Source organism: Neoarius graeffei, chromosome 1 (genome assembly GCF_027579695.1).
Source record: "Neoarius graeffei isolate fNeoGra1 chromosome 1, fNeoGra1.pri, whole genome shotgun sequence".
Taxonomy (NCBI): domain Eukaryota; kingdom Metazoa; phylum Chordata; class Actinopteri; order Siluriformes; family Ariidae; genus Neoarius; species Neoarius graeffei.
The window spans coordinates 70400089-70425572 of NC_083569.1; the positions used below are offsets into that span (position 1 = coordinate 70400089).

Genomic DNA, 25484 nt, shown 5'->3' on the forward strand with positions numbered 1-25484 from the left:
TCATCCTCGGTTGGTTCAGCAACATGCGCCGCCATTTTGTTTTTCTCTACTCACGGTATATGAGCTGATATCCTAGTAGTACAGTAGCCAATCAGAGCACGCAATTGCTCATATCCAGTGAATGTGGATAGAATAATAACAAATATACTGGCACAGTACTCCAAATCTGCCTGTTTGTTTGTTTTGGCAGGTTTATAGATTTCACCAGCCATATGTGTCTTAGGTCACCTATTAAATTGGACACGCCCAACTGCAAACGTGGTCTCTAGACCCTTAATTTTTTTTTTCTGTTATTATTATACTGACTGGGCCTATGATGGATTGCATTTCACAAATCAAAAATTAAACTCATTGTATAGTTGTATGCAAAAGTTTGGGCATCCCTGGCCAAATTATGTATTTTATTGATTTTTGTAGTGAAAAGAAGTATAAACAACCACTTTTCTGGAAAATACAAAATACTTTTCTGCAAATGTTAAAGCACAGTTTATTATTTAAAGAAATAGCTGCTGCAGTGGTTGGGTTTCCTATGTTTGACATCAAAAATCAATTAACTAAGGTATTTTTGTTTTCTAACAGGGATGGCCAAACCTTTGCTTAGAACTGGATGGGTTTTCCTTTTTATGTGCCCCCAGCAAAGTAGCACATTTGTAACTAAATTGCAAAATATAGATCTACTGCCAAATTACCAAAAGCACTTTGGGAACTGCGATTGAGTTTCCAAGTTAATATCATTAAAGGGCAGGTATAAAATTTGCAGAAGCCTGTTTGTAAAGCCAATATTTTATTCTTTTTTTTAAGTTTCTTGAAATTACATGTCACTACTTCAAACTAATGAGAAAATTTCTTATATGAGAAATGTGAAATTGAATATGACCACAGTGAAGTTGGTTTCATATTCAATGTATTTAAAGAGCCTTTTGAAAAGATTTTTGCATATAAAACATTATTATATATCACACTTACTTACTGTATGTTTGCACTATTTTATTTTTATTCATATTGTATTTTGAACGTTATACTGCCATTAATCAGAGTTATACTTGAGTAATTATGCATACGTGTAGTAATTTACAGTGCCCTTTAGAACTGAGTATTCCAGACACGCAAAAATCTAATCTAGACTAATTTATCAAATTTGTCCTTGTGAAATCAAGTGCAAGACACTCACTAACTGTGTGTGCACATTTTATCTGATTGCACATGCAAATTAGTCATCTTAATTGGGGCCAACTCCATCCTTTTCCTAGATTTGAGCATTAGCAGCACTTGTATTAAAATTTGATTTTAATATTTATGTAAACACTTGTCCTTAGAAGAAGTAACACTTTCAGTCAGGGGTAGTACACAACATGAAAATTAAACTGTTCTAGTGTTCCACAGCTGCCCTTACAGTGACTTCAAAGTATTCATCCCCCTCAGTGTTTGTCCTGTTTTGTCGCTTTATAAGCTGGAATTAAAATGGATTTTTGGAGGTTTTGCACCATTTGATTTATACAACATGCCTACCACTTTAAAGGTGAAAATTATTATTATTTTTTTTATTGTGACACAAACAATAATTAAGATGAAAAAATAGAAATCTGGAGTGTGCATAGGTATTCATCCCCTTTCGTATGAAACCCCTAAATAAGAGCTGGTCCAACCAATTCACTTCATAAGTCACATAATTAGTTCATTATGATCCACTTGTGTGCAATCAGTGTCACATGATCTGTCACATGATGTCTGTATAAATACCCCTGTTCTGGAAGGACCCTGACTCTGCAACACTACTAAGCAAGCAACATGAAAACCAAGGAGCCTCCAAACAGGTCAGAGACAAAGTCGTGGAGAAGTATAGATCAGGATTGGGTTATTAAAAAAAATAAAAAATTTCCAAACTTTGAATATCCCACAGAGCACCATTAAATCCATTATAGCTAAATAGAAAGAATATGTCACCACTACAAACCTGACAAGAGAAGGCCGCCCACCAAAACTCACAGACCGGGCAAGGAGGGCATTAATCAGAGGTGCAACAAAGACACCAAAGACAACCCTGAAGGAGCTGCAGAGATCCACAGCGGAGATGGGAATGTCTGTCCACAGGACAACTTTAAGCTATACACTCCACAGAGTGGGGCTTTATGGAAAAGTGGCCAGAAAAAAGCCATTGCTTAAAGTAAAAAATGAGAAAACACATTTGGAGTTTGCCCAACAGCATGTGGCAGACTCCCCAAACACATGGAAGAAGATTCTCTGGTCAAATGAGACTAAAATTGAACATTTTGGCCATTGTGGGAAACGCCATGTGTGGCGCAAACCCAACACCCTGAGAACACCATCCCTACAGTGAAGCATGATGATGGTGGCAGCATCATGCTGTGGGGATGTTTTTTATCTGCAGGGATAGGAAAGCTGGTCAGGACTGAAGGAAAGATGGATGGCACTAAATACAGGGCAATTCTGGAGGAAAGGGGAAGCAGAAGCCATGGCCTAATGGTTAGAAAAGCAGCTTTGGAACCAAAAGGTCGCTGGTTCAATTCCCTGGACCAGCAGGACTGGCTGAAGTGCCCTTGAGCAAGGCACCTAACTCCCAACTGCTCCAGCAAGAGTGGTGGCGTACCTTGTGTCTGACTAGCCAAAGAAAAGCTGATGATGTGACCGAAACGAGAAAAAAAAATGGAGGAAAACCTGTTTGAGTCGGCCAGAGGTTTGAGACTTGGATGAAGGTTCACATTCCAGCAAGACAATGACCCTAAACATGCAGCTAAAGCTACACTGGAGTGGTTTAAAGGGAAACATTTAAATGTTTTAGAATGGCCTAGTCAAAGCCCAGACCTCAATCCAATTGAGAATCTGTGGCATAACTTGAAGATTGCTGTACACCAACACAACCCATCTAACTTGAAGGAGTTGTAGCAGTTTTGCCTTGAGGAATGGGCAAAAATCCCAGTGGCTAGATATGCTAAGCTAATAGAGACATACCCCAAGAGACTTGCAACTGTAATTGTAGCAAAAGGTGGCTCTACAAAGTATTGACTTTGGGGGGTGAATACCTATGCACACTCCAGATTTCTGTTTTTTCATCTTAATTATTGTTTGTGTCACAATTTAAAAAACAATTACCCTTTAAAGTGGTTACACAACATGCCATTGTGTAAATCAAATGGTGCTAACCCCCCAAAAATACATTTTAATTCCAGCTTGTAATGCGACAAAACAGGACAAACACCAAGGGGGATGAACACTTTTGTAAGACACTGTATATGAGAACAATCCTACTGCCAAATAGCAGATTTAAATTCTATCCTCAGTGAAATGTGACCATTGTGAACATATTTGGAGGAAATCAAATGAGGCTTCGCTTCTGAGGAGACAAAGCTGCAGTTAAGTGTCGCCTGCAAACTTGGTCAAGCCATAAAGAAGTTATTCTGAACACATCTTGTTTAACCTAACTTATGTTTAGCAACACTCCTGCCCTTACACACACACGTCTCCACAGGCCTGGCTGAATGACAGTGGGCTACTCTTCCTCTGCTCCCAGCCTGATGGATGATGTAGGTCTAATCCCTCACTTTTCTCCTTCTCTCAGCCTGATGAAAGTGAGGGAGCCTCCATGTTAGAAATCTCATTATAGGGTTTAGGTGTGTGACTTACATACCATCCTCCACAGTGTTGATATTTGTGTGTCTGTTATCGCTACACATTGAATTTGTATTTGTATTCTTGGCTTGGGTATGGTTTTAGTTTTGTCTACTATGTGGGAGTATGAAAGTGTGCGTGATTATCTGTTTGTCTCACATTCTGTAGGTTTATGTGTGTGTAGGTGTGTGAATGTGTTTAAGTGGGTCATATCTGTATTGGGTCTAACCCACTGCCTCTAGGATGCTTCTGAGTCCCACTTTTGTGTGTGTGTGTGTGTGTGTGTGTGTGTGTGTGTGTGTGTGTGTGTGTGTGTGTGTACTGGGGGATGGGGGGTGGTATGTTTTTATATACTACTGAGGACCAAATGTCCCCACAAGGATAGTAAAATCTGACAATTTCAACCTTGTGGGGACATTTGGATGGTCCCCACAAGGAAATTGCTGTTGTTTTTTTAAACAAAAATAAAAGAGCCAGAATTTTTCTTTTCATTCCTGAGGTTAAGGTTAGGATTAGGTACAGGCACTGCAATAATAAGACGAGTGTTGCCAGGCCAAACAAACCTCGCCTGGTAGCACTTATGATGAATATGAAGGAAGATATCATGAAAAAAATAGGTACCCTATGGGTACATGTGGCTACTGCTTATAAATAAAATTGTTTTCTGATCCCATGTCCATACAGTAAATATAGCATATGTATTTACTCTGAGGCAGTAGCAACAAAAATGAACCGTAATCCAAAAATGAACAAAGTAAACAGAAGTAAAATATACCGTGTCTGTACTTTATATTATTCTACTCTTACCTCTTACAGTTTTCAAAACTGAAACCTCCAAACTGAGGCTGACATACACACACTGTCACCATGACCAAAACTCTTATTTCCTGGAAATGGCCCGGCGCTAGAGCTCAGTGGAATGCACTTTCCCTCTGTACTAAGCATAAACATGTCTGAAAGCAATTTCTTTAGTCTCGTCCATTTATTTCGAATGGTGAACTGAATTGTATACACTCACCGGCCATTTTAATCGGAATGCGTGTATGCACATGCGCAGTGCATGATCGTTACACTCTTACAGCACGATGACGTAGTGGCTAGCGCCTCTATATGAGGCAGTAGCCACAACAAAAATTATTTTTACCTTTTTGGTGACCTTGACCAGATGATCCTCAAAATGTTGGAGGTTCTATTTGAGACCAATGCGCATCTATCCTGAAAGTTTCATGAAGATTGGTTCAGCCGTTTTTCCGTAATATCGTTAACAAAAAAACAAAGAAACCTGACCGACAACAATACCTCGCCCCCTCCAATGCCCATCTATCCTGAAAGTTTCATGAAGATTGGTAGAGCTGTTTTTCCGTAATATCGTTAACAAAGAAACAAAGAAACCTGACCGACAACAATACCTCACCCCCTGGTGGACTCCGTCCTGGGTGAGGTAGTCATGTCAACGGAAGGTCCTCACAAGGATAGTGAGACAAACGTGTGTATTTGTTATATACTGATGACCGTTTTTTACCAACAGAGTTAGGACGTTTTTGGGAAGTGACATTTTGTCTGGTCCTCACTTCTTCAAAGGGTCATTTGAGGGTTAAAACTTAGTTTTAGGGTTCAGGTTGGAATAAGGTTAAGGTTGGGGTAAGGGTTGGAATGGGATGGGCAGTATTTATGATGCATGTGTTTAAAAGACCTATTTCAAATATAAAATACAGTGGTGCTTGAAAGTTTGTGAACTCTTTAGAATTTTCTATATTTCTAATATGACCTAAAACATCATCAGATTTTCACACAAGTCCTAAAAGTAGATATAGAGAACCCAGTTAAACAAATGAGACAAAAATATTACACTTGGTCATTTATTTATTGAGGAAAATGATCCAATACGATATACCTGTGAGTGGTAAAAGTATGTGAACCTCTAGAATTAGTAGTTAATTTGAAGGTGAAATTAGAGTCAAGTGTTTTCAATCAATGGGATGACAATCAGGTGTGAGTGGGCACCCTGTTTTATTTAAAGAACAGGGATCTATCAAAGTCTGATCTTCACAAAACATGTTTGTGGAAGTGTATCATGGCGCGAACAAAGGAGATTTCTGAGGACCTCAGAAAAAGCGTTGTTAATGCTCATCAGGTTGGAAAAGGTTACAAAACCATCTCTAAAGAGTTTGGACTCCACCAATCCACAGTCAGACAGATTGTGTACAAATGGAGGAATTCAAGTCCATTGTTATCCTCCCCAGGAGTGGTCAACCAACAAAGATCACTCCAAGAGCAAGGCGTGTAATAGTCGGCGAGGTCACAAAGGACCCCAGGGTAACTTCTAAGCAACTGAAGGCCTCTCTCATATTGGCTAATGTTAATGTTCATGAGTCCACCATCAGGGGAACACTGAACAACAATGGTGTGCATGGCAGGGTTGCAAGGAGAAAGCCACTGCTCTTCAAAAAGAACATTGCTGCTCGTCTGCAGTTTACTAAAGATCACGTGGACAAGCCAGAAGGCTATTGGAAAAATGTTTTGTGGACAGATGAGACCAAAATAGAACTTTTTGGTTTAAATGAGAAGCATTATGTTTGGAGAAAGGAAAACACTGCATTCCAGCAAAAGAACCTTATCCCATCTGTGAAACATGGTGGTGGTAGTATCATGGTTTGGGCCTGTTTTGCTGCATCTAGGCCAGGACGTCTTGCCATCATTGATGGAACAATGAATTCTGAATTATACCAGCGAATTCTAAAGGAAAATGTCAGGACATCTGTCCATGAACTGAATCTCAAGAGAAGGTGGGTCATGCAGCAAGACAACAACACTAAACACACAAGTCATTCTACCAAAGAATGGTTAAAGAAGAATAAAGATAATGTTTTGGAATGGCCAAGTCAAAGTCCTGACCTTAATCCAATCAAAATGTTGTGGAAGGACCTGAAGCGAGCAGTTCATGTGAGGAAACCCACCAACATCCAAGAGTTGAAGCTGTTCTGTACAGAGGAATAGGCTAAAATTCCTCCAAGCAGGACTGATCAGCAGTTACCGAAAACATTTAGTTGCAGTTATTGCTGCACAAGGGGGTCATACCAGATACTGAAAGCAAAGGTTCACATACTTTTGCCACTCACAGATGTGTAATATTGGATCATTTTCCTCAATAAATAAGTCGTTGTCTTCTTCTTTTGGCTGCTCCCGATTAGGGGTCGCCACAGTGAATTTTTCGTCTCCATTGCTCCCTGTCTTCCGCATCCTTCTCTACCACACCTGCCACTTTCATGTCCTCTCTCACCACATCCATGTATCTCCTCTTTGGCCTTCCTTGTTTTCATGTACCTGGCAGCTCCATCCTCAACATTCTCCTTCCAACATGCTCTGCATTTCTTCTCAGGATGTGCCCATACCATCTCAGTCTCATCTCTCTTGGCTTAATTCCCAAGCTCTCCACATGTGCTGTCCCTCTGATGTGCTCATTCCTTATCCTGTCCAACCTTGTCACTCCCATCACAAACCTTAACATCCTCAACTCTGCCACCTCCAATTTTGCCTCCTGTCTCTTCGTTAAGGGTATGGTCTCCAATCCAGACATCACAGCTGGTCTCACTACTGTCTTATACATCTTACCTTTCACTTTTGCTGGGACTTTCCTTTCATAAATGACTCCCGAAATCCTTCTCCAACTGCTCCACCCTGCCTGCACTCTCTTTCTCACCTCACTATCGCAGCCCCCATTTTCCTGTACAGTTGACGCCAGGTACTTGAATTCACCAACTTTCTTTGTCTACTCTTTGCATCTTCACTACGCTCTCATCCCCATTCTCACTGATGCACATGTATTCTGTTTTGCTACTGCTCACTTTCATTCCTCTTCGTTCCAATGCATACCTCAATAAATAAATTACAAAGTATAATAATTTTGTCTCATTTCTTTAACTGGGTTCTCTTTATCTACTTTTAGGACTTGTGTGAAAATCTGATGATGTTTTAGGTCATATTTATGCAGAAATATAGAAAATTCTAAAGGGTTCACAAACTTTCAAGCACCACTTTAGAATTTTGTCATTTGTATTTGATAGGGTTGATGAAAATGGCTTCATATTTTGGATCTAAATACTTTAGTGTTTTGGACTTTCGTAGTTTAAGAACACTGTAAATTACTTTCTATGAGATGGCGACGTTATGACATAAAAATACAAAATGATGCATGCAGCCTGTAGGAGCCACATTGAAGTTTAACCTCGAGTTACATAATTTAACTATCTTTCTATATTTATGTTTGCAAGTGTGCACTTATGGAGGGTGGTGAGGACACTGTCCTACAAATTGGTGTACGTTGTTCGTGGCGGGGAAGGCAGATTGCAGTAGATACGATCACTGACCTCAGCCTTGACCTACTTCCGAAACATGTCTGCTGTTGAATTTCATCGGCAACACTACAAGTTAACATATAAGACAACAACTGCAGTTTCTTTTCATATTGTGTTTATTTTGCAATGAATCCAAAACAAAGGTCAATGCCAATCTCTTTGGATTCATTTCTTGGAGGAAGGCTGCGAGTCTGACACACTACACCTGCACTCTACATGTGGTAAAATAGTAGAAAATTGAAATGGGGGCTTAACGGAAAAACCCAACTTTATTTTTACCACTTCACAGCCTCTGAATGTTGTGAACTCAGTAATTTGGCCAGGCTTGTTGAGATCAGCATGAAAATTGATCCAGCACAAGATGGGAGACATGTAATTTGCCAGCTTTCCATTGATTCTCAGCATCGATTTTAGTAGCCGAGACTAAAACTTTTACCAATTTACAGAATGTTCATGCTAACTACTTGACCTGAATAGTGGCCCTCACAGTTAATGCTAGCTTGTTACTTTTAGCCTGTGTCAAGTTTTCATTGGTTGGGCATGAAACAAATTAAACAATAAAGCATTTTAGGGTTGTTGTACAACATTGTTATGGCTAGGTTCTTGTCCGAACTGATAATCACATCAGTTTTTCTTTGGCTAATCAGATACAAGGTATGCTACCACTCTTGCCAGAACAGTTGGGGGTAAGGTGCCTTGCTCAAGGGCACTTGAGTCAGTCTTGCTGGTTCAGGGAATCAAACCAGCAACCTTTTGCTCCCAAAGCTGTTTCTCTAACCCTTTGGCCATTACATATACAGTATTACTGTACAACATAACCTATTAAACACACATACATGTTTTGTGCTGCAACATCATTCTGATTTGTTTCTGGTTACATTTAAAATGAAAGCACATTAATCATTTCATGATTGTTGACTAAGTGTTAAAATGTTTGTTTTCAACTTCCAAATAGGTGTCCAGTGGTTACTAACTAAATAATTGATTAGTATATGATTGCACCCTAATTGAAGCCGCTGTTTAGTAGGATGATGCATTTGCATACTATTGTATGAATATTGGCCTGACACATTATTATTATATTTTGATTAAAAATTGAATGATTAATTCATCACTTTACTACTTGCGATGGATAAAGGTGCTATCAGTTCAACGTTTCTGAATAACATGTTTGTCACTGAGTCAGTGTTTCTGATGCAAAGTAAACCCTTCATTACCAAACACCACATAACTAAATAATGATATAATTATGAGTCATTAACAAACTGTTAGCTAAACATTTAACTGTTGGTTGTTTAAAACTAAACTTCATCTGGGTGATTACAGGGACGTGTGGGGATCTGGGATGTAACAGGCCGGTCAGAATATTTGATCTGTTGACTGGTTGAACATTAGATTTATGGCATGGCTCGTTATGCAGAGAAAAGCTGTGGCTCTCAAACACTGTCCAATTAATCAACTGAGTCAGTGTACTGGTGAAGGGAGAGATCAAATTGGCCAATAGATAGAAGGTTTGTGAAGTGATTTCATGCTCCCTTGGAAAGGTATTTTTTAGCATTTTTAAAATATAAAAATACAGTAGTTTATGTTGATGTGTGGCATGGTTGCTCTATTTCAGAGTTTATTTTGATACACTTGCATTTAGGGTATTAATTATTTTATTTTAAAATACATTTTAAAGGACAACTGAAGTCATTTTTAAACTTGCTTTATTTCTTAATTAACGTGTTATTCAATTACGTTTTCAGTTTTAGTAACCTTACACTACCGTTCAAAAGTTTGGGGTCACCCAGACAATTTTGTGTTTTCCATGAAAAGTCACACTTTTATTTCCCACCATAAGTTGTAAAATGAATAGAAAATATAGTCAAGACATTTTTCTGGCCATTTTGAGCATTTAATCGACCCCACAAATGTGATGCTCCAGAAACTCAATCTGCTCAAAGGAAGGTCAGTTTTATAGCTTCTCTAAAGAGCTCAACTGTTTTCAGCTGTGCTAACATGATTGTACAAGGGTTTTCTAATCATCCATTAGCCTTCTGAGGCAATGAGCAAACACATTGTACCATTAGAACACTGGAGTGAGAGTTGCTGGAAATGGGCCTCTATACACCTATGGAGATATTGCACCAAAAACCAGACATTTAGTAGAATTTAGCTAGAATAGTCATTTACCACATTAGCAATGTATGGAGTGTATTTCTGATTAGTTTAAAGTGATCTTCATTGAAAAGAACAGTGCATTTCTTTCAAAAATAAGGACATTTCAAAGTGACCCCAAACTTTTGAATGGTAGTGTATATCGTGACTCGTATTGGCAACTAATTGCAATTAAATATTATACTTATCGGCCTATTCGGTTTTTAGCCGTGTTCAATTTAGTTCGTTTGGTCCACGGCAGGCGTTACTTATCTGTGTGATCTTCACGAGACTTGTGCGAGACTTCGAAATGTGAAGTGTCAGCCAGGTGTCAGTGCCGCCATTTCGAAAACTGTTTTCCAAACGAAATATTGCACAAAAACTAGTTTAAATGACGATTACTGCCTACTTTTTTCAAACTTACCTGATTGCTATCAAAACAAACAAAACTTCCGGCTTGATTACATCAGCATTCCAAAGAGGGTGCGCGCGTTTTTTGACAACATCGGCAGATGTTGGTCACTTTGATTTCCACTGTATGTTTTACTTCCGTCCTACGATGTCTCACACAGGTCTCAGCGAATCTCGTTTATGGCCATTGCTTTGACATATGGACTGATATATTACATAGCGTATTTCAAACACTCATAACTTGCTATAGCGGTGACAAAATAGCTATCAAAAATGCATTCCTATATTTTATAAAATGAGATAAATAGAATTTTGATAATAAAAAAATTGCCTTCAGTTCTCCTTTAATGTATATTTGGCAATATGTGTGTGTGTGTGTGTGTGTGTGTGTGTGTGTGTGTGTGTGTGTAGGAGAGCCTCCTTCAGGGTTCCGTGATGTCCTGTTGAAAGAAGGTCCTGAGGGTTTTGCCCGGGCAGTGAGACAGCATCAGGGTTTGCTCCTGATGGACACCACTTTCAGAGATGCTCATCAGTCTCTGCTGGCCACTCGTGTCCGAACACATGATCTGAAAAAGATCGCCCCGTACGTCGCACACAACTTCAGCAATCTCTTCAGTGTGGAGAACTGGGGAGGTGAGGAGGAAACTTTTCATTCACTGAATCTAACATATATTAGCTTCTGAACTGTTCATGTACAAGCTTGATATACTCCTGTCTCTCATTACTCAGGCTCCTGAGCAACTATCTGTTTACTTATTATCCTATCAATTCAGTCATTCATTACAGTACCACTCAAAAGTTTGGACACCCCTTCTAATTCAATAATTTTCTTTATTTTTATTAATTAAAAGACACTTAAAGTCTTGAAGTAATGATGGATGTCGTTTCTCTTTACTTAGTTGAGCGGTTCTGGACAAAATATGGATTACTACAGTTGTGGAATAGGGCTATTTACTATCTTATTATTATTTACTGTTTGATCTCAAACGCATTAAGAAAGCAAGAAATTGCACGAATTAACTTTTGACGAGGCACCCCTGGTAATTGAAAAGCTTTCCAGCTGACTACCTCATGAAGCTGGTTAAGATAATGCCCATAGTGTGCAAAGCGTCAAGGTAAACGATGGCTATTTTGAAGAATCTAAAATATGACACATTTTGTTTTTGAACACTTTCGATTTACTACATAATTGCCAACTTTGTTGAAGGAGGTTATGTTTGTTTGTTTGTCTGTTCCCAATATAACTCCAAAAGTAGTGAATTGATTTTTGATGAAATTTCAAAGAAAGGTGGGCCGTGGATCAATTGATTAGATTTTGATGCAAATCTGGATATGTATGTGGGTCCAGGATGTTTTTGTCTGTTCCCAACATAACTCAAAAAGTAGTGAACAGATTTTGATGAAATTTGGTGTACAGCTTTCGTATTATCCAAGGATCAAGTGATTTGTTTTTGATGTTGATGATATGTGGCTTGGCAGAGGTCTGCACTCTACCAAGTGCCCTTTAAATTCCATATATCTATCATATGTTATTTCATAGTTTTGATGTCTTCACGGGTGGCACAGTGGTGTACTGGTTAGCACTGTTACTTCACAGCAAGAAGGTCCTGGGTTCGAGCCCAGCGGCCGACGAGGGCCTTTCTGTGTGGAGTTTGCATGTTCTCCCCGTGTCTGCGTGGGCTTCCTCTGGGTGCGCCGGTTTCCCCCACAGTCCAAAGACATGCAGGTTAGGCTAATTGGTGGCTCTAAATTGACTGTAGGTGTGCATGTGAGTGTGAATGGTTGTTTGTGTCTCTGTGTGTCAGCCCTGCGATGATCTGGTGACTTGTACAGGGTGTACCCCACCTCTCGCCCATAGTCAGCTGGGATAGGCTCCAGCTTGCCCGTGACCCTGGACAGGATAAGCGGCTATAGATAATGGATGGATAGATGATGTATTCACTATTGTTCTACATTGTCAAAATACAGAAAAACCTCTGAATGAGTAGGTGTGTCCAAACTTTTGACTTCTATTGTACAACCCCAATTCCAAAAAAGTTGGGATGCTGTGTAAACTGTAAATAAAAACAGAATGCAATAATTTGCAAATCATGGAAACCCTATATTTCATTGAAAATAGTACAAAGATAATATATCAAATGTTGAAACTGAGAAATGTTATTGTTTTTTTGAAAAATATATGCTCATTTTGAATTTGATGTCAGCAACATGTTTCAGAAAAGTTGGGACAGGGGCATGTTTACCACTTTGTTGCATCACCTCTACTTTTAACAACACTCTGTAAACGTTTGGGAACTGAGGAGACCATTTGCTGTAGTTTTGAAAGAGAAATGTCTCATTCTTGCATGATACAATTTCAGTTGCTCAACAGTTCGAGGTCTTCTTTATCATAGCTTGTGCTCCATAATGCGCCAAATGCTTTAAATGGGAGACAGGTCTGGACTGCAGGCAGGCCAGTTTAGCACCCGGACTCTCTTACTACGGAGCAATGCAGTTTTAATATGAGCAGAAAGTGGTTTGGCATTGTCTTGCTGAAAGAAGGAAGGCCTTCCCTGAAAAAGATTCTGTCTGGATGGCAGCATGTTGCTCTGAAACGTGTATATATCATTCAGCATTAATGATGCCTTCCCAGATGTACAAGCTACCCGTGTCATGTGTGCTAATGCACCCTCACACCATCACAGATACTGACTTTTGAACTGTGTACTGATGATAAACCGAATGGTCCCTCTCCTCTTTAGCCTGGAGGACGTGGTGTCCATGATTTCTAAAAATAATTTCTACTTTTGATTCGTCAGACCTCGGGACAATTTTCCACTTCGCCTCAGTCCATCATAAAAGAGCTCAGGCCCAGAGAAGGTGGTGGTGTTTCTGGGTATTGTTTATATATGGTTTTAACTTGCATTTGTGGATGCAGTAATTAACTGTTTTCACAGACGATGGTTTCCTGAGCCCATACAGTTATTTCCACTACAGACACGTGTCTACTTTGAATGCAGTGTCACCTGAGGGCCTGAAGATCACAGGCATCCAATGTCAGTTTTCAGCCTTGTCTCTTGCATACAGAGATTTCTCCAGAATCTTTTAATGATATTATATACCACAGATGATGTGATCCACAAATTCTTTGTGATTTTACATTGAGGAATGTTATTCTTAAATTGTTGCACTGTTTGCCCATGTAGTCTTTCACAGAGTGGTGAACCCCTCCCCATCTTTACTTCTGAGAGACTCCGCCTCTCTGGGATGCTCTTTATATACCCAATCATCTTACTGACCTGCTGTCAATGAAACAAATTAGGTTTTTTTTAGTATTACACAACTTTTTCAATCTTTTGTTGCCCCTGTCCCAACTTTTCTGAAATGTGTTGCTGGAACTAAATTCAAAATGAGTATTTTTTTAAAAACAATAAAATTTCTCAGTTTCAACAATTGGTAAGTTGTTTTTGTACCGTTTTCAATTAAATATAGGATTTTTTATGATTTGAAAATCTTCATATTGTGTTTTCATTAATGTTTTACACAGTGTCCTAACTTTTTTGGGATTGAGGTTGTATGTCTAATCTATCTACAGTCTACATTTTATATTACAGTGCTGTTGAGTGCCCGATGATCAGAAGATATTGATTCATTTTCTGCAACAGTACGAATCTGAGAATATTCTGTCTGCAGGGTTTATACAGTATTAATCTGTTCAATACACAGCACATTTTAATAAACTATTGTTTCTATTAGGGTTGGGTGGTATCCAAATTTTGATACCTTTAAACTGTCTCTGTGTTTTCCCGGGGTATACGGTATTACCGAGAAAAAAATATTTTGTTTCGGCCTACTGTGTAACGTGCGCCTATGCCTCAAATGTACTATTTAAAAGCAGCATAGCGAATTGTGTGCATTGTGGTATGGATTAAGCAGCAAAGCGAATTTTGTGCATTAAGAGATATTTCAAAGCATCACGCAACTCTTCCTTCATCTTGAAAATAGCATTCAACTGTCGTTTACACATGTCTGCGTTGAAACGCCATTTGCAGCACTATTTCACCTGCTCCATCAAAAAAAAGTACACGATGAGCAGGATCATACCCTTTCAAGCATGGGAAATAAAAAAAAGAAAAAGAATCAACCAACACCCAAGTCCGTTTAGACTGCGCGATAAACCATATTCTTCAGCGCAAATGAGGCGAACCTAATTCAAATGCGTGATAGCTGCACAAGGCAAAATCATATGGGCCCACGTCATGCCATGGCGGGGAAATTAATAATCAAATGGCCTTACCTTGCTTAAAACGTTGTCTTGATCACATAACTCCTTACAATTATTCCACTTAAATCCATACGGTTTAACACACCCAACAAAGATAGCAAGCGCATTGCTAATTCCCACCAGAAACCTAACAGTTTACGCTACGATGTTTTCTTCTGTTTCTTCAGTAGATGACATTTCAAACGTTTATTACCCACATCCCAAATGTCATACGTTATATTATTTTACCTTGCTGTTACTCATGTAACCTGCTCAAAACACAACTCATTGGAGAGATCTCGTGGAAGTGGAGTACCCCAGGCTATGGTGTGCCTTAGGGGACATATTAGATTTTTCGTTTGGTTTGAAACCAAAATACTGCCACACTGCCGATGTTGTATTTTTTTTTTTTTTGCCACTAACTCGTTATCTTGACTTGCCATCTTTCAACCGCGGTCTCAGTCTCTTTTTTTTTTTTTTAGATAGGACAGTATAGAGAGACAGGAAATGAGCGGGGGAGAGAGTGACGGGATCGGGAAATAACCTCGGGTCGGAATCGAACCCGGGTCCCCGGATTTATGGTACGGTGCCTTAGCCATCTGAGCCATGACACCCCCGGTCTCAGTCTCTTGCGAAGCTTTCTGTCAGACTCCAAAATGTCACGCAGGGTTGTCATGGTAACGACATAAACAACCCTGCACGCGATGAAAACTTCTTTAGGAAATTGATAGAATTAGTGAAAATACGATCACACAGTTATTCGGGATGATCTTCAATTTATTATTTTATATTATGACCTCATGTACTCCATATTTATTTAGATATTATATATTTTTTTAAAATGACGGTAATGAGACCGATACCGTTGGTACTTTTGGATACCTCGGGATACCTTCTTACCGTAATACCGCCCAACCCTAGTTTCTATAGTAATAACCATATGATGGATACGCCACATAAAAGGATGAAAAAGAAGGTGTACTTGTTCACATGGTGACATTTTTGTGTGATGAGGTGTATATTTTGCATTTATGTAAGGAGTCTCCAGTGTCAGCGTGTTGTAACAGTTAGAGGTAAAGCTGTAACTTTTCTGACTTGAGAAAGTCTTCAGTATTGAAGGGTTTCATGAGCTGTGTGGGGTTTCTTTGTCTTATTAGCAAATTAACTTTCAGCGAGTGAAAAAGTAGTGGGTGGTGTAGTGGTTAGCGCTGTTGCCTCACAGCAAGAAGGTTCTGGGTTTGAGCCCAGTGGCCAACGAGGGCCTTTCTGTGCGGAGTTTGCATGTTCTCCCCATGTCTGCGTGGGTTTCCTCCGGGTGCTCCGGTTTCCCCCACAGTCCAAAGACATGCAGTGAGGTTAAATTGGCTACTTTAAATTGTCCATAAGTGTGAATGTGTGTGTGAATGGTTGTTTCCCAAGCCCAGAAATGGGAGGGTTGCGGCAGAAAAGGCATCTGGCGTAAAACTATGATCTAATTAATGACATGTGGATCAATAGGGTCCACATGGACCCTGATCCGGCAACAGTGCTGGACAAGGAGTAAGAGTGAAAAGTGACAACTTTTTGCAGATGATCTACAGCATTATATGACTATAAATGGATTAAAAAATACAATGGTGTGCCTCACTTGCATAAATAAGACATTGTTAGTGTTGGCAAATAGCTGTGGTATGGGAAGAACAAAACACAACACACATCCCAGTTGTTGATTATTTTCCTATAACAGCATGCCACATCATGTTTTGTTCACCCAAAGCACAGATTTAGTTCGGCATGACAGGCACCTGGTTTTTTTTTTTTCTTTCCATGACTTATCAAATAGGCCGGCACAGTGGTGTAGTGGTTAGCACTGTTGCCTCACAGCAAGAAGGTCCTGGGTTCAAGTCCAGTGGCCGACAGGGGCCTTTCTGTGTGGAGTTTGCATGTTCTCCCCGTGTTCTCTGTATGGGTTTCCTCCAGGTACTCTGGTTTCCCCCAAAGACATGCAGGTTAGGCTAATTGGTGGCTCTAAATTGACTGAGAGTGTAAATGGTTGTTTGTCTCTATGTGTCAGCCCTGCGATGAGCTGGAGACTTGTCCAGGGTGTACCCCACCTCTCACCTATAGTCAGCTGGGATAGGCTCCAGCTTGCCCGTGACCCTGCACAGGATAAGCAGTTACAGATAATGGATGGATGGATTTATCAAATAAAATTTAATAGTTTTGTCAGTTGCTTAAAGCAAACTCATTCATGTATACTCGGAAGCTGTGGGCTTAACTGAAACAAAATACTTCGAGTAAACCACAACGTGTATATTTAAGATACAATATGAACAAGATGAAATCTCTTTAGAGCATCACTGCTAACTCCAAAATGTTAAGCAAATATGATGCAGTGAAACTTAACATCAGGCCAACTGCTTGTCGTTTCTCTCTGTCATCCAGCTGCTAAGTACATTTATAGAATATGTATTTGTATTTGTAGAAGTAAAGTTCACACCACACTCCTCATATATACTTAATATCCCACTACAGCCATGCTGTAAATGATAATATTCAGCACGGCATGAAAACATAATTATTAACAACAACATCAAATAACAGGATGTCATTTAATCATGGCCTGCGAATGCAACTCTTGTATGACATGTACAGATATGAGTGGAGCTGAGTGAAGATAACAGAATATCAGCGTTATCAGTGTATAAAAGACTCAGTCTGTCATCTGATACAGAACAAAGCAAAGAGTTAACAAGGCGTAACTGCTGTATCTCACAGCAGCACGATAAATCAAAATTAAAATACAGTGCCTTCCAGCATCTTCTGACAGCACAGTCCATTACTAGTATCATTGTTGTGTACCAAGGAAATCTGCATTAATGAAAAAAAGATGAATGTGAGGCATATGTAGAGAATGTTATATTTCATTTTCAGGTATTTTTGGACTTATAGTTTTACTATAAGGGAATTACAGTACTTTTATTGTCTATAACTTCCTTTTATATAAGCTCAAGCAGCCAGGAATGTAATGTTTAATACTTCTGGTTGTGCTGTATAAGGACACAGAGCAGTGAATGTGTCATCCAAGGTCTTTTCTCTTGTTTAATTTTTTTCTTTTGCCAGTAGCTTTTGATTGTGCTTTTACATGCTTGATTTATTGACAACTACCTCTGAAATCAATTTCAGATTGTTAGGTTGTCCTGCTCCTCCACATTTTTTCTTCTGACGGTTTCTTGTTGTTATGGATGTACGGTCTGAGTCACTGTGTTTAATGAAGCTGAAGCCTTTATTCTCTACAAAGACAAACGCAGTGGCTCTGTACACATCTGTGGGCCTTTAATGTTTTGTTCCATCCATTAAAATGAGTGAAATAATTATGCCAAAATGGTTAAGATGTTTTAGCATTATTACATGCTAATTTTTATATGAATATTTTATGCCAGGTGGCACAGTGGTGTAGTGGTTAGCACTGTTGCCTTACAGCAAGAAGGTCCTGGGTTTGAGCCCAGCGGCCAGTGAGGGCCTTTCTGTGTGGAGTTTGCATGTTCTCCCCGTGTCCGCGTGGGTTTCCTCCGGGTGCGCCGGTTTCCCCCACAGTCCAAAGACATGCAGGTTAGACTAATTGGTGGCTCTAAATTGACCGTAGGTGTGAGTGTGAATGTTTGTCTGTGTCTATGTGTCAGCCCTGTGATGACCTGGTGACTTGTCCAGGGTGTACCCCGCCTCTCGCCCATAGTCAGCTGGGATAGGCTCCAGCTTGCCTGTGACCCTGTACAGGATAAGCGGTGATGGATGGATGGATATTTTATGCCTATTAGTTTAATTCCAATTTCAAAGTGTAACGTTGTTGAAGAACTATAAAGGTTTGGTGATTTAATATTACACTCAGAAGTCTAAAGACGCTCTTCATTTGTTATTAACTCAAATTAAATGCTATTTTTATGGTCGGAAATGAACACACTGTAATCTTTGCCCCAATATATGATAATCCTAATGACTATCTGAACTATTTGGACTCCTTCTTAGGGCAAACACAAGACCAAGAATTATATATTCCTGGTTTGAAGAACAGCCATAAAATCCTGTACTATTTCTTAAACGGCACAAAAAAAATAGGGATTATGAGAGCTGATTCAACTGGATTTCATAGCTGTTTGATTAAACACATCTTTTGATGATATATTAATTCCATTACTTCATACAATTAATTCAGTTCAATTTAACTTTATTTAGATATCACTTTTAACAATAGACATTGCCACAAAGCAGCTTTACAGAAATAAGGATGTAGATTTATACTTGGATCCCTTAGATTCCTTTCTCAGTAAATTTATACTTAGAAACCTGAGGTGACATTGGCAAAAAAAAAAAGATAATGTGAGGAAGAAACCAGATTGAAAAGATAAGCCATCCTATTCTGGGTGATACTGAGTGTACTGAAAGGATGTTCAGTATGAATCTAGTGTGAAGTCAAGTCCTGGGATAAATACAGGACAGCTCGGTGCTGATGGTCTTGAAAACACTCAACATATTTCTGTCATATCCATACACCAACATCATTTTTGCATTTACATTATGAACATGAAAAAATTTTGCTGTGACAGGAAATAAATTGTACTTTGACAAAACCTGTCTACTTTAATTTCGTTATGGTGTTAATTTTTTCCACTGCATGCACTTAAGGGCAAAATAGTTGTTGTATGTGAATGTTCTTGAAATTAACTTAAGTGTTATAACATAACATCTGTCTCTGTGCCACTCCCTGCTTCTTCATAGGTGCTACGTTTGATGTGGCTATGCGTTTCCTGTCAGAGTGTCCATGGCGTAGGCTGCAGCAGCTGAGAAAACTAATACCCAATGTGCCTTTCCAGATGTTGCTGAGAGGAGCTAATGCAGTGGGTTACACCAACTACCCTGACAACGCTGTGTTCAAGTACAAGCATTCACACATGCAAGCAATCAACTTTGCATACTCAAAGTACACACAAAAATAGCTTGTGTGTATAATGCAGTGGCAGGATGCAAGTGCATAAATTTAGTGCAAATCCAATTCTCATAGTAATGATCCACAGCATAAGTCAAATCATACGCAGGTAGCAGAGCAAGAGAGAGTCGTGGCTCAGGTGGATAAGGCGCCACACCATAAATCCAGGGACCCGGGTTCGATTCTGACCCGAGGTCATTTCCCGATCTCTCCCTCTCCTGCTCATTTCCTGTCTCTACACTGTCCTATCCAATAAAGGTGAAAAAAGCCCAAAAAATATCTTTTTTAAAAAAGGCTCATAATTGATGCAACACACATGCTGTAATGTTGACAAGACTTAACAATGAGACAGTGTCACAGTACACAGCAAATTCCTCAGTGTTGAATTAACACCCAGAGTGTTTATATTGGTCCAATTGGACCAATATAAACACTCTGGGTGTTAATTCAACACTGAGGAATTTGCTGTGTAGGGAATGTAAAAACTCACACACCTCTGTATAAAAAGGGTTGTGGTTAGGGTAAAAGCCATGTTCATTATTATGAATTAATTTCTGTGAAAATGAACAAACTTCAGTCACATTGCTCTTGCTCATTCAGATTCTTATGAATTCATACACTATATGATATCAGGTTTGTTAAGTATTACATTACACTCCTCTCATGTTCATATCTAATAAATATCCTTATGTCATGTAATATCCTTACTCCATTCATACTCTCTCTCCCACTGTCATACACACTTGGATATTATGACTGTATGAATGAAATTTTCCAGAGAGTGATTAGCTGTAAACATAGTCCTGAAATGTCTTTTCATCACTGACTTTTCCCATGTGGCCTCTTCTCCTTTTTTTTTTTAGTTTTTTTGCAAGGACAAGCATAGCTTTTCTGTTTGTTTGGGTTTTTCCCCCCTTTTTTGTAATCAGTTAAATTTTTTCAAAGTCAGAAATGAACATAACTGCACCAAGATGGGTGTGAGCGGTAGTGCTGTAGTACCTGAGACCGGTCTTAAGACCACTTTTTGAAGGTCTCTGTCTCATCTCGGAATCAACTGCATTTTTACTTGGCCGTGTCTTAATTTCAGACATAGAGGACTCTGGATTTTTTTTCCCAAACCATAACTATGGAGATTTCACTAAATTGCCCGTGCATTGTCTGATTTATTTGCTGACATCATTACTTTGATTGGATGTAAAACTTCATAATGCAAATGCAACCAATAATGTGAGTCATTGCTAATTCGAAATGTTCATTGCTGTTAATGCCTGTCAACCCTCCCCCACCCCCTTCATATCCACTGGTCTGGTCCTGGTCTTGACTCAGTCTCACTCTGCTTTGGTCTTGGTCTTGATTTGGTCTCAACCCCTTAAAGTCTTGGTCTTGTATTGGCCTTGATACACTTGGGTCTTGGTCATGACTTGGTCTCTGTTTAGGTGGTCTTGACTACAACACTAGTGAGTGGCACAACAGGGGTGTAAGAGCTATACTATTAAACATCCAAAATGGACAAAACCAGAAAGGGATAATTAAGATATTTACTGTAAAATGTCAAAACAGAGGCCAGACCAAAACAAGGTAACAAGGCTCAGAATTTAGGATTCATTTTAGCATATACATACACAAGGCACATATTTTCCAGCCCTAACCGCCTTATATCCTTTATTGATGCGACCCAACTTCAGTGTACACGGATTACCTCAGCAAACTACTAACTTACTAATTTATATACAACAACTAAGAACTCACTTCAAGCTTCTAAGCATGAATCCCTTGACACATTGTTCCTCAAATCTCTATGTTTAGGTTTTGTGAAGTGGCAAAGGAGAATGGTATGGACATCTTTCGCGTATTTGACTCTCTAAACTACTTGCCTAATATGCTGATGGGGATGGAGGCTGCTGGCTCAGCTGGAGGTGTGGTGGAAGCAGGCATCTCTTACACAGGAGACGTCTCTGATCCTATGAGACAGAAATACTCGCTGGAATACTATCTGCAGCTAGCAGAGGAACTTGTCAAGGCGGGGACCCATATACTAGCTATAAAGGTAGCGTGTGTGTGTGTGTGTGTGTGTGTGTGTGTGTGTGTGTGTGTGTGTGTGTGTAAATGTAACAGATGCAACATACAGATGTACAGTGGTGCTTGAAAGTTTGTGAACCCTTTAGAATTTTCTATATTTCTGCATAAATATGACCTAAAACATCATCAGATTTTCACACAAGTCCTAAAAGTAGATAAAGAGAACCCAGTTAAACAAATGAGACAAAAATATTATACTTGGTCATTTATTTATTGAGGAAAATGATCCAATATTGCATATCTGTGAGTGGCAAAAGTATGTGAACCTCTAGGATTAGCAGGTAATTTGAAGGTGAAATTAAAGTCAGGTGTTCTCAATCAATGGGATGACAATCAGGTGTGAGTGGGCACCCTGTTTTATTTAAAGAACAGGGATCTATCAAAGTCTGATCTTCACAACACGTGTTTGTGGAAGTGTATCATGGTACAAACAAAAGAGATTTCTGAGGACCTCAGAAAAAGCATTGTTGATGCTCATCAGGCTGGAAAAGGTTACAAAACCATCTCTAAAGAGTTTGGACTCCACCAATCCACAGTCAGGAAGATTTTGGAGGAATGGAGGAATTCAAGACCATTGTTACCCTCCCCAGGAGTGATCGACCAACAAAGATCACTCCAAGAGCAAGGCGTGTAATAGACGACGAGGTCACAAAGGACCCCAGGGTAACTTCTAAGCAACTGAAGGCCTCTCTCACATTGGCTAATGTTAATGTTCATGAGTCCACCATCAGGAGAACACTGAACAACAATGGTGTGCATGGCAGGGTTGCAAGGGGAAAGCCACTGCTCTCCAAAAAGAGCATTGCTGCTCATCTGCAGTTTGCTAAAGATCATGTAGACAAACCAGAAGGCTATTGGAAAAATGTTTTTTAGTTTAAATGAGAAGTGTTATGTTTGGAGAAAGGAAAACACTACATTCCAGCATAAGAACCTTATCCCATCTGTGAAACATGGTTGTGGTAGTATCATGGTTTGGGCCTGTTTTGCTGCATCTAGACCAGGATGGCTTGCCATCATTGATGGAACAATGAATTCTGAATTATACCAGTGAATTCTAAAGGAAAATGTCAGGACATCTGTCCATGAACCGAATCTCAAGAGAAGGTGGGTCATGCAGCAAGACAACGACCCTAAGCACACAAGTCGTTCTACCAAAGAATGATTAAAGAAGAATAAAGCTAATGTTTTGGAATGACCAAGTCAAAGTCCTGACCTTAATCCAATCAAAATGTTGTGGAAGGACCTGAAGCAAGCAGTTCATGTGAGGAAACCCACCAACATCCCAGAGTTGAAGCTGTTCTGTACAGCGGAATGGGCTAAAATTCCTCCAAGCTGGTGTGCAGGACTGATCAACAGTTACCGCAAATGTTTAGTTGCAGTTATTGCTGCACAAGGGGGTCACACCAGATAGCAAAGCAAATGTTCACATACTTTTACCACTCACAGATATGTAATATTGAATCATTTTCCTCAATAAATAAATTACCAAGTATAATATTTTTGTCTTATTTGTTTAACTGGGTTCTCTTTATCTACTTTTAGGACTTGTGTGAAAATCTGATGATGTTTTAGGTCATATTTATGCAGAAATATAGAAGATTCTAAATGGTTCATACATTTTCAAGCATCACTGTAGACACTATGACATGAAACAGGCAATGTAGTAATATTGAGAGTCTCTCTCTAGGACATGGCTGGTTTGTTAAAACCTGAGGCGAGTCATATGCTGATCTCAGCTCTGAGAGATAGATTCCCAGAAGTTCCCATCCACATACACACTCATGACACGGCAGGTGCCGGCGTGGCGGCCATGTTGGCATGTGCTAAGGCGGGTGCTGATATTGTAGATGTGGCGGTGGATTCCATGGCTGGCATGACATCTCAGCCTTGCATGGGCGCTATTGTGGCCTGCACCAAAGGCACCAAACATGACACTGGTGAGTGACATTTTTGAGAATTAAATCAGAGATTTTGCATCATTTCATTAAAAAAGTCAAAATTTGAGTGTGGCCCATGTAAAAGGGTGAACAATCAATCAAAAAAATGGCTGAAAATATTATTTCTTTTTCTGTTAAATTAATGGGCTTTGTGTAGTTTATTATTCATCTAATGCTGAAGAATATGATAGGTTTATCTTATGAAGAGCCTAGGCAGGAGTCATGCAGATTTATGAACACTAGCCATGTGTTACTGTAACTTTTAATGCAATAACCATGTTGACCTGCCTCTATGGCAGTGATGTGCAGTTCTCTGAATATACACAAAGTCCAAAAGAAGCATCATGAGTCAGATCAATTTCAGAATTTTCAGCAGTTTTAAACTCTAAAGTAAAATAAAAATCAGATCTGATCAAAATAAAACAAGGTAAAATAGACATCAGATGCTTTAAAGCAAACAATAGAAGAATATAACAGACAGCAGAATGTCCTGTGAACTGGACTAGCCTGAGTTTCCCAAAAGCATTGCAGCACAGAGATCAAAAACACTTTTATTGCCAGGTATGTGGACACACACGAGGAATTTGACTCCGGTTTCACTTAGCTCCCATAGTACAAAAACAGATAAAAAGCGTATACACAAAAACAAACAAACAAACAACCCCCCCCCCCCCCCCCCCCAAAAAAAAAAAGGTGCAATAGGCACATAGTGCAAACTAATCCAGGTAAATCAAGTATGAAATAGATAAATAAATATAAAGTATACAGTGTGCACAGAATGACGGTATGAGTGTGCAGATATTTTACAAGTGATATTACTGATATATGAATCTGGATTTTAGCTGTTCATCACAGAAAGGATTTTCCCTTTTGGTGCAATATGGTACATAGTGCAAAGATGAAATAGTAAATATAAGTATAAATATAATATAAGTAACAGTGAGCACAGAATGACAGTACGGTATGAGTGTGCAGATATTTTGCAAGTGATATTACTGATATATGAATCCGGATTTTAGCTGTTCATCACAGAGACAGCCTGAGGGAAGAAACTATTCTTGTGTCTGGTTGTTTTTGCATACAGTGATCTATATCACCTCCCTGAGGGGAGAAGTTTAAACAGTTTGTGACCAGGGTGTGATGGGTCCGCAGAGATGTTACCTGCCCGTTTCCTGACTCTGGACAGGGACAGGTCTTGGATGGAGGGCAGGTTGACACCAATAATTTTCTCTGCAGACCGTATTGTCCGTTGCAGTCTGTTCTTCTCCTGTTTGGTGACCGATCCAAACCAAACAGTGATGGAAGAGCAAAGAACAGACTGAATGATGGCAGAGTAGAACTCTGTCAGCAGCTCCTTAGGCAGGTTGAGCTTCCTGAGCTGGCGCAGAAAGTACGACCTCTGCTGAGCCTTTTTGATGATAGTGACTGTGTTGGTCTCCCACTTCAAGTCCCGAGAGATTGTGGAACCCAGAAACCTGAAGCTTTCAACAGCAGTCACAATGTTGTTGGTGATGGGCAGCAGAGTGGGGGGGCTCCTCCTAAAGTCCACTGTCATCTCCACAGTTTTGAGCGTGTTCAGCTCCAGATTGTTCTGACCACACCAACAGACCAGCCGTTCAACCTCCCGTCTGTATGCAGACTCGTCACCATCTCAGATGAGGCTGATGACTGTTGTATCGTCCGTAAATTTCAGGAGTTTAACAGACGGGTCTCTTGAGGTGCAGTCGTTG

The 25484-nt window shown here is 39.6% G+C and overlaps 1 protein-coding gene across 1 annotated transcript in view; it reads left to right on the forward strand.

The window, feature by feature from the left end:
• The window catches only part of pcxb (pyruvate carboxylase b), a 482389-nt gene that overhangs the window by 348207 nt on the left and 108698 nt on the right, over positions 1-25484 (forward strand). The window contains exons 12-15 of the mRNA XM_060924639.1: positions 10944-11165; positions 19531-19687; positions 21545-21785; positions 23505-23754. Of these exons, the coding sequence (XP_060780622.1) occupies positions 10944-11165; positions 19531-19687; positions 21545-21785; positions 23505-23754 (870 nt within the window). The remainder of the gene's footprint in view (positions 1-10943; positions 11166-19530; positions 19688-21544; positions 21786-23504; positions 23755-25484) is intronic.